Source organism: Podarcis filfolensis, assembly GCF_964270895.1.
Source record: "Podarcis filfolensis genome assembly, chromosome: 17".
In the NCBI taxonomy this organism is placed as follows: Eukaryota; Metazoa; Chordata; class Lepidosauria; order Squamata; family Lacertidae; genus Podarcis; species Podarcis filfolensis.
Window position 1 is genome coordinate 20127591 of NC_139621.1, and position 16277 is coordinate 20143867.

Below are 16277 nucleotides of genomic sequence, written 5' to 3' on the forward strand. Positions count from 1 at the left end.
CACCTCCTTTTTATTTTTGTCTTCTTCTTTTGTCACCTGCATGAAATTAGCCAAGGGCTATAGGTTGCCCACTCATAAGTCTAGATACCAGTGTTTGTGTGTGCATGTGTGTGTGTTTCTATATAGTTACCTGATGTACTTTTAGGGGGAAATTAAGATAGGTATTAATTTCATGACCTGTGGATGTGGCTTAGCTCTTAAGGTCAGTGCAATCCACATACTGCACTGTGCACATTTAGGCTGGAAAAAAGTGAAGCCAAAATATCTGCTGAGGTAAGTTTAGCAAATCCAGCACAACCATACATAGTTGTCCTAGTTAGTAGAAAGGGGCTGGGATTAGAGACAGGGAGAAATTTGATTCAGACAGCATTTAAAATAAAATGGAACATATTTAAATATGCATTTCAATAATACCTGAACTGAGACACAATCTTCATTCGAAATTCATACTTCTTCACGTTTTGCAAGAGAGTTCTTGAGCCAAGGCATGTACATAAAAATGCATGTACTGGGGTAAAGTGTACATAAAACGCATACTTTGATGAAAATTAAAAAATCCTGTATACTGAGGGAAACGGCACCTCGAAAATGTGTATATTAGTTATAATTGCATACAAAATGTATATTTGGAGAGATCAGCACTAAAATGCCAAAAAATGTAAATGTGATTTAAAAATAAATAAATCACAAATTGACACAGAGATGTGGAGAACTGAAATTAATATTGGAAAAAGTAGACAGAGAGAGAAACCAAAATTGACAGGTCCACTCATGGTCATGGTCAGGTCCTACTCAGGACAGTGGTTTTCCCTGGCATGGCCATATAGATTTGCTCAGTTTGTCAAGAATAAGATGCTGTGGCAGAGGTAAGGTGCTGAGAGATTAAAATGTAAAGATGGCCTATTTATTTCAGTGAAAATTAAATTTGCTTATTGTGGTCTCTCTGTGTCTGTCATATCTTTGAACAACTGAACTTGCCTTGTGAGTCACTTTTTCAAGCTTCAGAATGGATATTAAAAGCTGCATCAGAATATTTGGGGTAAAGTTAGGGTGGATGCAGGATTTTATTGTACATATTTGAAAATGCATGGATGTTTTATAATGTGCCAAGCTCTTTGGGAGTACAGCAGTAAATTTACTTCTTGGCTTTAGCTGCCTATGAAGTGACAGAATAATTTTTCAACATCTTCAGGCTATGATCTCCATGCTTTGGGGTGTTTTGTGTGCAGTCGCTGCCCATTGCTTCCCATTACGTGGATTGAAATGTTCTGACTTTGCTATAGTGGGTCTGGGTGCTGAACTGACTCATCCAAGAAATCAAATTTCTTATGTGCCAATTTATTTCTTCTTTAAATCTATACTGATTTACTCTAAAGAGGTTTCAGTTTGTTCCTAGTACTAATTTATTTCTGTCTCTTAAATTGCCTCTTTCGGAAAACATGTTTTATACACTTTAAATGACTTAATAAGGTATATATAGCAAGAGGAATTGAGGCTTTATAAATCATGATGGCGATTTTTATTATGTTGTAATGATACTACTGGGAGAAATGAAATATATGTCCTGAGGCCGATGATTATTTATCTAAATTGTGCACCAACAGTTTCTCCAGCAGTTGAGAAACAAAACTCTGCATTTGGGGAGCTGCTTTTGATTATTTTTAAAGAGGACCTTTTGATTTGATGATTCCAAAGATTAAAGAAGTGTGTGGAAAATTAATTAGCTCTGAATTTTAATAAAATTTGACACAATAATTAGTCCTCACAGGCTCCAGAGAATTTGATCAGACTTCATTGTTCTCTCATCATTGTTGTGATGACATCTCTCCTGTTATCTCAACCCACCATTTTCTCAGAAATATTTCAGTGCTGAGGTTGTAGAGTTGGTTACAATATATGCCTAGTTCATATGTGCTAAATAATGCTTCTGTGCTCCTCAGGTCCTGTAAAGGGTGAATATGAGTCCCCCCTCCATATTGAAATTAAAGGCTCAATATGTGCAAAACAGGATACTAGGATATAATAGCACTGTGGCTTTCTGATTTGTTTCAATCTGTGTGAATTGGGGAGTAGAGCTGGGAAGGGGCTGCATGCAAATGCGTTAAGTTCATGCATATCCTAACTAATAAATCAGGATTTGAACTTGTGAATGCAGCCAGTGGAAGAGGTAAGGTTTGAACTGGGTGCATGCTCTCCTTTCATTCCTTAGGCCAGTGCAGGTGAACATTTGTTTCCTGCCCTTCTCTATAAGGGAGCTCAGAGCCAAAAGCATCAGAATGAAAGAAAAACAAGCTGTTAGCTGTAGTGTTTAAACTGAAATTTGTAGGGATGGGACATGGAAAGCAGGAGAAGATTCGAGCCAGGTTGGTTTTTTTTTTTTTGCAGTGGCAGTTAACCCTCTGCTTCCTGTATTGATCTTGGGGACAGATTGAATTGGATGCGTGCACACACAGAACTACTTATGGTTCAGAGAGTCCTTTTTGTACAGGCAATTGATTTCTTTTTCCTTGTATAGAACAGTGGTCCCCCCTGAGCCATTTTAAAGCCTCCTTTAAGATTTAAGGGCATAAATGAAGCCACACACTCACAGGATATATAACAAGATAGCATACAACATAAAAACATAATATAGCAACAGTTACATTGGTAAGAGAATCAGTAACATGTTGATAAAACGGTTTGGTAAAAGAAAAATCAGTTTCCAAAGGCCTGTCCCAAAGATGTCTAAAATAAAGCAGGAATAATGACTGCTGGATTTCTTTTAACTGGGTAAGGCATGGCAAGCTAAAGCCTTGGTCCCTGTTAAAGCCTGAACTCCTGAAGATCTCGGCGATCGGGTAGGAGCATAAGGAATCAGGCAGTCCTTAACAATACCATTATAATTCGTAATTCTGATGTTCCTTTTTAACAAACCATTTGTTCCTAGGTCTGAACAGTGAATTGGAACAATGAGGGTGGTTCTAAGAATATAAGCTTATAACAAAGCTTTATTTTTCTTATCATGGATCCTGCAAGACTGAGATCTGTGATGAACTGGAATATTGAACAATCTGAAATATAGGTTGCCGGCCCAGGTGTCATGCACCTCTGTCTCCAACCCTCAAAAGAATGGAAGGACAATGTAGACTGATTTGGATTGAAACAGGCCACAGCTTTATTGATTACAGATGACAGAGGTTAGGGTTGAGCACGGGGCAATCAAATTATTCCAGCCCACCTGCTAGAAGTGATGCCATAGGTCAGTCCATAAGCATGGGTTCCTAAGACTTAGATAGGGTGACCCCTGCAGGGATCACTGTCTGGGGGCGTCCCATCAGCCCTGGCTCCCATCCGGGCATAACGACATAGGCAATTCCCCTCGGATCCCTTTAATAGGATAGCCCAGCTTTTGGAGGATCAGGCAGAGGCTGCAACCATAGGCTATGTAGCTGAGATCACTTTAATGTGGAATAATTACACTATTTATCTTGTCAAGGTGGTTAATGGTTGATTCCACCTTCCTCTGGTCTTGAATACCTTCTCTGAGTGTGCCTTCTGCCTGCTATTGCTCATATATGGACCTGCCCACCCAGTTATTTATGCACGAGCATATTCTTATGTTCATCTGTTAAACGTTGGGGGTATGGATTTTGTGCAAAAATAGTACTGGATTTAATAGTAAAACCTGTTCAACATATTCATAGAAGATTGGCTTTCAAAGCATGTCTCTTGCATTGTGTGCGCGTGTTCCTGCCCCCCTCCTGCTGAGATGATATAGAGCATAATTTTCCAGGGTCATTGTAAATATACATTCTAAACTGATATGCTGGGCTTAATATACTGTGCATTACCTTACTCCAGTGGGTTTCCAATTTAAATTAACTTATGACCAGTCACCACATTTGTTCAGGCCCTGATTACAAATCCATATAGAAGGAGATTTAAATAGACTCTTCTTTCTTCATTGATTTTAATTTAAAATTTAATTTATTTAATGCAGCACAAATGTACAGATTTTTTAAAAAAAGTGTGATGAGTTCATCTGACGTATATTGCTAAGGGATAGCTTTCACATTCCTGCATTTAAAGATAGAATTTTTAATGGTATTGTTTCCTAAAACAAGTAGCACTGTACAGGAGACTACTAGGCAAACGAAGCAATGGTTTGGCTGTCTTAAATGCTTGTATTATAGGACTACAACCCGGCACCCATTTACACATCTAGAACCTTCACAGTTCAGCTGAAAAGACAATAATTGGGCACAGTACTTTTTTTCTAGAAAAATAGGTGCCAGTATTCACCGTGAAGTTGTTACAGTAAGTGCTACCTTGGAGAACATTCTGGATAAAAGCACTGGATTACCCAACTGAATGCCCTGATGCAGATAAATCAGTCTGCATGTGGATCAGTGTTATGAATATAAAAGACTATCTGGTAGAGTGTCCTGCATCTGTCATGTCCCAGTCCCTAGTTGTCATGGCTAGCTGTTCCCCAGTTTGCAAGATTCTGCCTCAGGGATCCTGCAGACACAAAGCTGTTCACAAGTTCCTTCCACTGGGAAACTCTGACAGAGGAAAGAGGACTTGATGTCTGAAACTTGGGATTCAGATTCCTTTTATGGAGGACCAGAATCCTTAGCTCTGCTACCTCACCAACTGCGCAAGACCCTTCATTGTACCGCAGGCTCCTGTCAGAGAAGACAGTGGACTGCAAGGCTCCTGGGCCAGAGTTTGGTCTGTTAAAGTATTTCTCAGATGGACAGAAGGGCTTGGTCATTTAGCATATCTGACTTACTATTTAAATGCTAGGTCTAGTTCAGGGAAGAAATGTATATTATATGGGACCCAGGGCTGCTTCTGAAAATGGAATCCCCATGTTCAGTTCTCCTCTTCACCCCTGTAAACTGTAGCATCACTTAACCTGTGTCAGAATGTCACCAGATTATCTAACTTGCTGTTCTGCCTTTTTAACTGTAGGGAAGGTGGGGCAGGGAAACACAGAACCTGGCGACAGTGGAATTGAACCATATATGGTGAATACAGCACGTAATTAAAATGTTCTCACTGTGATTGGTACAATTCTGTTTATTTGTGCTTTTCTAGGATTCTTCCCAAGCAGCTCTCAAGGATGTGATGCTTTCCTGCGCCATAAGATGACGTTAATTTCTCCATCGATACTGAAAAAATACGGAATTCCATTTGACAAAGTGAGTTTTTTTTTAAACCTTGGGGTCTTTAAGCTATTGCATCAAAGTTGGAATAGTTATATATAGGTAATTTATTTGGACATAAACTTCAGCTAAGGTGCACAAGTTAAGCAAGAAAGTTAAGTCTCACTGCAGAAACCATGACAGACAAGTATTGAGTGAGATGAGAGAAGCATGAAAGAAAGAAGGGATGTGTCCCTTCATCGCTGTATTCCTCCATGGATGACTATACATGCTTCTGAGTGTTTAGTGAGAATTCCACACTTTATATTTCATTACATTACTTACGTTTATATCTTGCATTCTCTCCAAAGAATTCTCTCCAAATGGCCTGCTTGACTGTTGCCTTGGCTGTGGCAGACCATTGCCACAAACTTTTTCTATCCAGATTTCAGCTCTTGCTGGATATACAAACTGTAGTGTGCTCTCAGAAGACAAATTCCATCTCAATATAAAATAGGTGAAAAGAGGGAGATGACTTTTGATCTTTTTTTTTAAAAAAAAAAAGTCATGAGGAGGATTAAATATGTAGCTGCTTCCAAAAGCTAAGTCAAATGTTCCTGTTCTCTTGATGTTTTGCTGCCCACTTGATAAGCTGTTGTAGTTGCTAGAAAGCTGCAGCCTTTTCACAGTAGGATCATGATACGCCAAGAAAGCTTTCAGCAAGTTGGCTCAAATTTTAGCTTGGTACAGATTTTGCTCAACTCCACCTTATGTGGAATATCTGTGTGCTATGCAGAGATCTGGAATCTCTAAAGAATTAATGCCTTCTCCAGATCTCTCCCCCACATTTCTAAAATATCCGCTTTTAAGTTTTCCCTACTTGGCGGTTGATGTGAGAGGGTAGGAGGAAGACTGTGTCTCGTCTACAAAAACAGTTCCAATGTTGTTCAGTAGTGTTAAAAAACTAAAAAGGATGATGGTGTTCCGATTGTGTAAATATTTTTCTTGCCTCTAAACTTATTATAGTACATTCTTAATATGAACAATGAACATTTCAGACATGGAAAGGAGTATGGGTGAACTCTCACTGGATTTTAAAGGCTATAGTATGTGTGTAGCAAAGGACCACTTGCTCCAGCTTTCTTACGACATAGAACAGGCTGAGAGGTGTTTGCCTCTTAAGTGATCAATGACTGCAACCACCACATCATCCCATTAGACATGTGGTGGCATCTTCTGGAACATGGAATCCAGATCTGCAATATTCCTGAGCAGGTCAGACCTCAAAGTAGGATACCTTCAAAAAACCACATAGCTTGAGGACCTAAGCCTGTGAGTAACATCCTCTTCAAGTGAAGTTCATTGCTCAACTCTAGGCTTCTAATTCAAGTCGAAGGAAGCTAGAAAGATTCAAGTTAAACAGTGATGCCTGTCTAACTGCACAGATATACTTTCTAAATAAGGACAGCAGTTGCAGAAAGAACAGCTTCACAGAATAACAGAATCCTCTATGTGAATAAGTTATGTGGGAGTCTTCCGCAGGCTGAAGTACACAGGCAGCAATGTTCAGGATAAATGGAGACAAAGACATTCTTAAACCACCCCATTTAGTTCATGAAGGACTTTAATTGACAAATGGGAGTGTGTCAGAAAGGATCCTTGGTTATGCTACGTCTAGCACATTATGCACATAGCCGAGGAAAGTGACTAAAGTATAAATGTGCACATCCTTTTATTCTTTGTAATGGCATCTCATCTTAGGAACAGGCAGTTGCTTTATTTGTATTATATGTGTCAACTACTAAATTTCTCCATACTGCACATATGAAATAAAATCCTGCAGTTTATAGCTTTCATTTTGTATTTCACAAAGTCAGAGCAGGGCATCTTCTAGCATGGGAATACAGCAAGGCTCTCAAGTAGTGTAGGCAGGAGGATTTCTGTTTAACCTCTTCAGACTCATTTTTGCAGGAGACAATGGGTTTTCAGCACACAAAGTTTCATTTCGCTTCTACTTTCATGCGCTTAAGGCATTTGTATATTGTCCTTCATACAGCTGTATCCTAGGGCTAGGAACTTTTCAGTTTCCATTTAAACATTTTGGATAGCTAAATATTATGTCACCTTGTACCACCAGAGAGCAGTCTATACCCTACTGTAGTTCTAATTAATAGGCTTCTGTGAGAATGTGAATAGAGAGAATCAGGCTGTGATCTCTTGTGGCTTGGAGTGATAGAACTGGAAACGTGCTAAACACTGATAAGCCAGCCTACGCCTACCAGGTGACAGCTGAACTGCTGGTTGTTGCAATAGCACACCTGCTAAACTGTCATCAGTGGGGGTGAGTGACAAGATAAATTTGGGAATTGCTGGCACAGAAAATGTTCATACTTATATGCACTCACACCAGACTCTTAAAAAACTCCAATCACAATCTCAGCATGTGCACCTGTGTGCATACTCCCATATTTATGTGCTTATGCTTCGATACAGTACACAATTGCTACCAATTTGTAATGGAACTATAAGGTAGCATTACATATGTCTATGGAAAAGATAGAGTAATAGGCTATTTAATTGCCTTGTGCCCATATTTTTGTGTGCACACACAAATGCATCACATAGAGTACAACCCTAGAATTATAGTACTTCCCCTCTGATTATATCTAAACATTCACAAATCTCGCATCTTGTGTACATAATCTGCAAGTTCAGAAACTTGCTGATCTTGGGTTGTTTTTTTTTTTTTTGCCTCTCCAGTCTCTCAGGAGCTAACGAAAAGTAACAACAATAAAATAATACAACATTCTAAAATCATTTAATTATAAAATTAATTCAAATCAAATTGATGGCAACCATTGGGCTAGAGTTCTGTGAAGATTGCCAAAGGAGGGAGTCAGGCTGTGCCCTGGCCAAAGGCTTGGTGGAACAGCTCTGTCTTGCAGGCCCTGCGGAAAGATGTCAAGTCCCGCAGGGCCCTAGTCTCTTGTGGCAGAGCGTTCCACCAGATCGGAGCCACAGCCGAAAAAGCCCTGGCTCTGGTTGAGGCCACCCTAACCTCTCTGTGGCCTGGAACCTCCAAGATGTTTTTGTTTGAAGATCGTAAGTTCCCCCGTACATACATTTTAATATGAACTATGCTATTGCATGTTTATGGTAGCTCTGTAAAGAAATTTAACACTTCTATAATAAAAGCTTTTTGAATTTGCTGAGGACTTTGGTTGGTTGCTGGTTCAAGGAGTTAGGACTTAATTGCACCAGATCTCAAGATTAACAAATGGGGAGCATGAGTTTTATCTAATCTATATAGCAGTTGTTGTTTTTCAAGTGACTGTGTTGTTTTGTTATGTATAATGTGAAAGTTGGTGCTTAGGAATTGGGCAAAGGACGTAACTTGAAGGAGGTAAGTGACTGGGCTACATAGGGGACCTATTTTATTGAGGATTCAGCCACACAAGCTGTGGGGGCTGGTTACCAGATGCACCTTCAGGATGGTGGCTAGAGGCAGCATAAACAGCTTGTGCTATCAGCTGCCTTAGACCACTTAACCATTTCAGTTTACCCAGCAGGTACAGGTAGACCGAGTTGGGTTCCTCTGCTAGAAGCAGCATTGTCTATTTACACCAAATTCTTGAAAGCTCTAGGTAAGCAATTAAGTAATGGCCTCTTTTGATCCAGCTCAGTATGTCACCCCTGCCCTCACCCAGGAAAAAGCAGTGAAAACTGAACTGCTTGGTTTTAAAGAAAAAGTTACTATGGAGAAATTGGGGGAAGAAGCAGTGGCTTCAAGCTGTGGCAAAGCAGATCTGGATTGGATATCGAGAAAACAAATAATTCCTGAGTATAAGAGGAGCTGCTGAAATGAAGTTGCTAAATCTTTTTTTTTCCTCTGGACACTTCATGAGATTAAATCAGTTTAGCTTATGGGTATTTTATGGAATCCTGGCCTTTCAGACAGCTGCCCCCAAGGGGCATTTGCTTCCTTCCAACACAAATGCTATTATGTCAATGAAATTGTGTCTCTCCAAGAACTTGTATTTAGTATTTGGAGCAGTGCCTGAGTTGTCCTACAGCCTTTTTCTTTTTTTACTGCGCTATGTGCTTTGTTGAAAAACTCCATAGTTTGAGTGCCTAGGTGATCTCCTGTTAATTCTTCCAACTTCTGTGTCTTTCCATTGTCTTGTGACAAAAAATATATATCAAAGTAAAAGGAATTTCAATGCAGTGGTGAGCAAGAATTCATTACATAAAGTTCCACATTCTCCATATCTTACACTTCCACTCCTTGTACCCTTCTGCTGACTGCAAAAATTGTACTCCTTTAGGAAAAGTTAAGTCTTCCATTAAATAAAACATTTCTGAAACTATAACATACTTTTGTTTGGAGCTACAATGCTGTGAAATGATTCTTTTGTAGTTTCTAATTTCAGCCACTGGCATGGCAGTTATATCATTAGTAGGGTCTCAAATAGATGCCTTCAGGCAAAAGCATGTTTTGCAATGGTAATACTGGTAAATGCAAAAGTTAATTCTTAAGACAGTTTTACTGTAAGAGTGCCTAAGTATTTGTCCTGGAAGAATATTGTCTAGACAGCTCAGATGGATTGTGCTTTATTGGTTAAGCCTGGAGCTCAGAAACGGTTCCTCAGGACCTACTGGGTTGTTTTTTTAGGAAACCAGGCAGAAAACTTATCAGAGAGCCATAATGCCGTGCAAAATTGGCTTGCTATAGTAAGATCATCTTGAGGTGTAGCAAGTGATAACTCAGGCAGGGGGAAGATGGAAAAGTCATAAGGAAAAGTTGCTTGAGAGGGGAATGGAAGGAGAAAGAGAAGTCAGACACACATGAGAGATGACAGATGAATTTGTTGTTGTTGTTTAGTCGTCTAGTCGTGTCCAGCTCTTCGTGATCCCATGGACCAGAGCACGCCAGGAACTCCTGTCTTCCACTGCCTCCCGCAGTTTGGTCAAACTCATGCTGGTAGCTTCGAGAACACTGTCCAACTATCTCGTCCTCTGTTGTCCCCTTCTCCTTGTGCCCTCAATCTTTCCCAACATCAGGGTCTTTTCCAGGGAGTCTTCTCTTCTCATGAGGTGGCCAAAGTATTGGAGCCTCAGCTTCAGGATCTGTCCTTCCAGTGAGCACTCAGGGCTGATATCCTTCAGAATGGATAGGTTTGATCTTCTTGCAGTCCACGGGACTCTCAAGAGTCTCCCTCCAGCACCATAATTCAAAAGCATCAATTCTTCGGCGATCAGCCTTCTTTATGGTCCAGCTCTCACTTCCATACATCACTACTGGGAAAACCATAGCTTTTACTATACGGACCTTTGTTGGCAAGGTGATGTCTCTACTTTTTAAGATGCTGTCTAGGTTTGTCATTGCTTTTCTCCCAAGAATCAGGCGTCTTTTAATTTCGTGGCTGCTCTCACCATCTGCAGTGATCATGGAGCCCAAGAAAGTAAAATCTCTCACTGCCTCCATTTCTTTCCCTTCTATTTGCCAGGAGGTGATGGGCCCAGTGGCCATGATCTTCGTTTTTTTGATGTTGAGCTTCAGACCATATTTTGCGCTCCCCTCTTTCACCCTCAATAAAAGGTTCTTTAATTCCTCCTCACTTTCTGCCATCAAGGTTGTGTCATCTGCATATCTGAGGTTGTTGATATTTCTTCTGGCAATCTTAATTCCTGCTAGGGATTCATCCAGCCCAGCCTTTCGCATGATGAATTCTGCATATAAGTTAAATAAGCAGGGAGACAATATACAGCCTTGTCGTACTCCTTTCCCAATTTTGAACCAATCAGTTGTTCCATATCCAGTTCTAACTGTAGCTTCTTGTCCCATGTAGAGATTTCTCAGGAGACAGATGAGGTGATCAGGGACTCCCATTTCTTTAAGAACTTGCCATAGTTTGCTGTGGTCGACACAGTCAAAGGCTTTTGCACAGTCAATGAAGCAGAAGTAGATATCTTTCTGGAACTCTCCAGCTTTCTCCATAATCCAGCGCATGTTTGTAATTTGGTCTCTGGTTCCTCTGCCCCTTCGAAATCCAGCTTGCACTGACAGGTGAATACAAATGGACAAATGTTGAGAAATTTGCCTGCTGCTTAAATGTGTGCTAAAGCAGGAGCACCAGCTTTCAGGGGCCAAAGGTACATCAGCCCCCTCAATATTTGACTTAAGGGGGCTAGGCCCCCTCAATCTTGAGCCAGCCATGTGCTTGTGTGACGTCACCTCAATCTTGGGGGCTACTTGGCGTCTCTGTGCTAGTTTTGTGAATTTCACCATGGCACGTCTTATTTGATGGCTGATGTAGTTCCACCCTGTACTTACTGACTTTTTATGTCGCTATGCATTGCTGCAATACTGTTTTCTCCCTGATTCCTGGTTCTTGCTCAGGGAGGGAGATTATTTAATCGGTTCTCACCATGTTAGTTTTATTTATACGTATAATGGTGCTTTCTTTAAGAAGGTCAGTAAAACATCTCACAGCCTTTTATTAGTTGTCCTCTTCAGAAAACAACCAAATGGTTAATGGCTTTCTATAACAGTAACATCTTACTACCTGATGGCAAAATTGACAGTCTTTAGAACACAAGGTGTGGCAGGGGAAAAATTGCCAGATGTTTCTTGGTACAGGGGGCCAAGCAAATATTGGATGGAAAACTTTACCAACTTCCATCAATGTTGTGGAATTCTATGTTTTCTTCCAGTTGTCCTATGAGGTTTCTTTTTTTAGAATGGTGAGCATGAGAGATTGGACTGAACAACCCTCAAGTAGAGAGCTGATCTCCATAAAGTAGGACACATGGCCACCCTGTCTGCTATTGACCCCCCCCCCAATTTCCCACTGTTACTTATTTGTGCCAATTTCATTCATTTATGCAGAGTATGAGTATGTACTTCTTCGGGACAAGTGAAAATGGCTAATTTCTTTCCTATGAACCAAAAAGCTCTCGTGAAAACCTTTGGGTAGAGGCTGGCGGGTTGTTTTTTTTAAGGAAACATTGAGTCGACATAATCAGTCCATGTGGCCCATGCAGATGTGGTCATTCAAGACCACAGGTGAAATGGAAAATCTAGGGGAAGAAGCACCTGGACAATTTTTATTCATTTTCTTTTCTTTTTCTTTTTAGATAACACAGGAGGCAGGAGAGTTTATGATCACTTTCCCATATGGATACCACGCGGGATTTAATCATGGTTTCAACTGTGCCGAGTCAACGAACTTTGCAACGATCAGGTGGATTGACTATGGAAAAGTAGCCAAGTTGGTAAGTCAGATTACATTATTAATACCAAAGCTATCCATTAGAATGTGTTTTTTAAAAATGGACTTGTCAATTATAAATACCAGGATGTTACGCTCTTACGAAGACTTTATGATCACAAAATTCATGGTTTCATTACCACCGACTGTGAACAAATAATAGTCAGGTACTTCGGTGTTTCTCTTTGTCATTCTTTTCTTTATGCTTTGTTATACTAAATTTCCCGGTTGTGAGAACCTCACATCTTCCATGCTGGCCTGCTAGACCCAGGTAGGATTAGTGCCACCTAGTGCTTGAGGCAGGAATTTAGTCTCCTTACAGAAACTTTTAATAGGTGCTGTTCCCAGAAGTGGCTTTGGTTTAAAGTTCTTGCAACTAGCTTAAAGCTAGTTGGAGGTTCGGTCTGCTTTCCTTGTATTGAGGCCTGTACATTTTCCTTCTCCTTACTTGCAGCACCTAGTCTACTCTCCTGTTTGATTTAAACTTGGTTTTGATTGCTGCTTTTCTTCACCACTTCCATCCCTCATGGGAGGTCTCGCTACTGAGTCCTGGTCAGTCAGCCCCATAATAAAATCTGGTGGCCTCTGTATATCTTTAACCCAATTCCTACTTGGTGTGTGTGTGATTGTGGAAGTTTGTTTACATGATTATTCTTTCATTAATGTCAATATCCTGTTATCTGCATAGAGCAGAGAGGTATACTCTGTATCTTGGATATTTCCACACCCTCAATCTACTTTGTCAGATGGTGCCTGTCAGGAGCATTCCCTTAACAGTGAATTAGAGTAATTGGGGGCTGATACGTTGACATGTTTCTAAACAACAATAGCAACAGGTTATGAACTACCTTTGCTCTCCTCCCATTGCTAGTTTTGCTACTTGGAAAAACCAAAAACAATGCAATGATGAAACAAAGCAACACTTATTGGGGATGTGCTGCTGAGAGCTGTGATAATAACCCAACTGTTGACATACGTGGTGGCTGTTCCTTACATATGTGAACAGAGCAGAGTGGCACAGTAGACTGGGGTGGTGGGGGTGGTGTTGCACTTAGCATTCTGGTGGGACCTGATATGGAGGTGCAAGGAAATTGCATGTCACAGCTTTGATGACTGCATATCCTTGAGTATTCCATTCCTTATTTGCCATTCCTCTTTTATTGCTCTGGTGCAGTGTTTTGTGTGGCTGTCATCTACCAGACAGTGTTAGATGTGTTGTTTTGCTTTGTTTTCAAGTAAATGTTTACTACTTCTTTTTTCCTGTACTACACTTGAAAGCACAGTGGTACCTTGGTTCTCAAACTTAATCCATTCCAAAGTCTGTTCCAAAACCAAAGCGTTCCAAAACCAAGGCGCCCTTTCCCATAGAAAATAATGCAAAATGGATTAATCCGTTCTAGACTTTTAAAAACAGCAATTTAACATGAATTTTACTATCTAACAAGACCACTGATCCATAAAATGAAAGCAATAATCAATGTACTGTACTATAAAATAAATAAGACAGTATTGTAGATGATAAAAATTAAAATTATGTTTTTTTCTTACCTGCACTGATTGTTTGGATGGGGGGCTTTTATCCATTTCCACAGTCACACAATCAATCAATCAATCAGTAGCTGAACTGGGTTCGACACAGTCACAAAAACAAATTAACCGAAAAAGCCTCAAAAACAAAAATGCAAAATAAATAGCAAAACTAAAAGCACCAAACTTAATCCATTCTGGAAGTCAGTTTGACTTACGAAATGTTCAAAAAGCAAGGCGCAGCTTCTGATTGGTGCAGGCGCCCCGGAAACAATAGCCGACAGCTGCACCGGATGTTCAGCTTCCGAAAAACGTTTGCAAACCAGAACACTTAACTTCCATGTTTTCGGAGTTTGGGAACCAGGGCGTTTGAGTACCAAGGCGTTTGAGAACCAAGGTACCACTGTAAACAGATTTTTTAAAAAAAGGAAATTTGTAAGATATTGAAAGAGAACGAATCCATGTTGCTATGTGAGACCAAGAGGTTTGGGCACTTGTATAAATATCTGATAATTTCAGTCACCCATATTCTAGAAGTATTCTACTTGCTTCAGGCAGGGTGTCGATGGGGCTACCCATTGCCTCCCATAAGCAGATAATGAATTCTAGACAACCCCCACTGTTTCCCTGGAGCCTTGCATTGCAGGAAAGAGCAGCAGTGGTATGTAACCTTTCTTTCAAGGAAGCTTAATCACTATTATAGATTTTATTGCTGAACCTCAGGGTTCCCTAGAACACAGTTTGAAAGCTGTGGAACTGGAAGGTGGGCATCTCTTCTGTTTGCTTTCCCCCATTCACACCCATCCGCCTGCAGTTGCACATTTGGCAGTGCTGGGGTTGGACTAAATGATCCTTGTTGTCCCTTCCAACCCCATGATTCTATCATTTGCCCTGTGCCACTAACTCATCCTACTCCAGTCTGCACCACGAATCCATGTTACAAAGCTTCTGTTTCTGAGCTTTATGTTAGAGGCCAATAAACATACTGATGAGATCACATTTTAAGATGTGAAAGAAGGGCAGATGGGACATTTTCTCAGACTTCTGTGGATTTTATTATTTACCTAATGGAGCTTATATCCATCTTGGTTGGCTAGAGTTGTGTCTTTCCGTGGACAACATTTTGGAGTCATTTTACTCGAGTGCATTTTGTGAATGTTGGTAAAACAGATGAACCAGTGACAATTACTTTATGTGTTTTGCTGGGGTCTCTTTTAATTTGTGCTGAGCCTGCAATATTTTTGCTGAACTAGGAGCTATATGCAGACATTAAAACTGCTGAACATAAATGTTTACATACTGCTTTGATTACCCCCCGCCCCGTTCTTAGAAAATAAAGATTTCTTTAGAAGTGATTCCATTAAAAAGCATTACTTTAAGCTGGAAGTAAGCTTGTATGTTTCTCCCTGGGCAAGATTCCCTACTGCATCAGTAGAAAAAGAAACATTCTGGGTATTCAGTGTTGTAAAACCCATTCACAACTTTAAGCTGTCATCTGTTTGCTTGATGTATATCCATGGTCAGCAACTGGATTCTAACATGGGCCACCTGAATTATTCAAGCATTAGAATGCCAGCAAAATTGGCACTACCCACTGACTTATTCGCAGGCAAACTGAGAGACAGGCAAAGGGCTGTTCAGTGACTTTGGTGGAGCTTTTCTTTCAGGCACCTTTTGGCTTCCTGATTCTGTTTGCCTTTGACAGTTGAGTATGAGCAGCTAAGGAGCATGGGGAGATCCCTGGCAAAGCATCTGTTTCTGCTCTTCGAAGAGCCATTCGGTAGAATCTCAGCCTGGAAGTTCATACAATATTTTGTTTATCCGTTTGCTGAGCATATATACCAACTTCTGTACTCAGGAGTTTGAGAATGTCAGTGGTCTAGTTTGAGAATCTGTATGTTTCTACCACAGTCACCTGCCTGTGTCAGAACTAGCTCTTTTCTCAACTCTAACATTGATTAGGTCTGGGCGATATATGGTTTTCAACATCGCGATATATCCCCAGCTAAACATCATGATATTGCTGCCCTTAAAACTGACCCAAAAACTCCAGCGGGTGCAGAATGCCGCAGCAAGACTCCTTATGGGATCTTCACCGCGGGATCACATTAATCCAGTGCAATACTAGCTGCACTGGCTCCCTGTGGAGTACAGGATCAGGTTTAAGGTCCTCGTTTTAACCTTTAAAGCCCTATACGGCCTAGGACCCTCGTACCTATGGGACCGCCTCTCCTGGTACGCCCCACTGAGGCTTCCTTAGGGTTAGCAAATCACAGTTCTGCAAGAATGGGAAGCCACAACCAGCAGAATCTCCCTTCTGTGAACTGTGAAAGGTAAGGCAGACCTTTCA

The 16277-nt window shown here is 40.6% G+C and overlaps 1 protein-coding gene across 9 annotated transcripts in view; it reads left to right on the top strand.

Annotated features, from left to right (window-relative positions):
* Window positions 1-16277, top strand: part of KDM4C (lysine demethylase 4C) — a gene marked incomplete at its 5' end in the record, with an annotated part of 182636 nt that overhangs the window by 31370 nt on the left and 134989 nt on the right. For all 9 annotated transcript variants that reach the window (XR_014542979.1, XM_083592984.1, XM_083592980.1 and 6 more), the window contains 2 exons: window positions 5083-5186; window positions 12267-12404. Coding sequence is in view for 8 of the 9 variants with exons in the window: in XM_083592984.1 (XP_083449110.1) it covers window positions 5083-5186; window positions 12267-12404 (242 nt within the window). The remainder of the gene's footprint in view (window positions 1-5082; window positions 5187-12266; window positions 12405-16277) is intronic.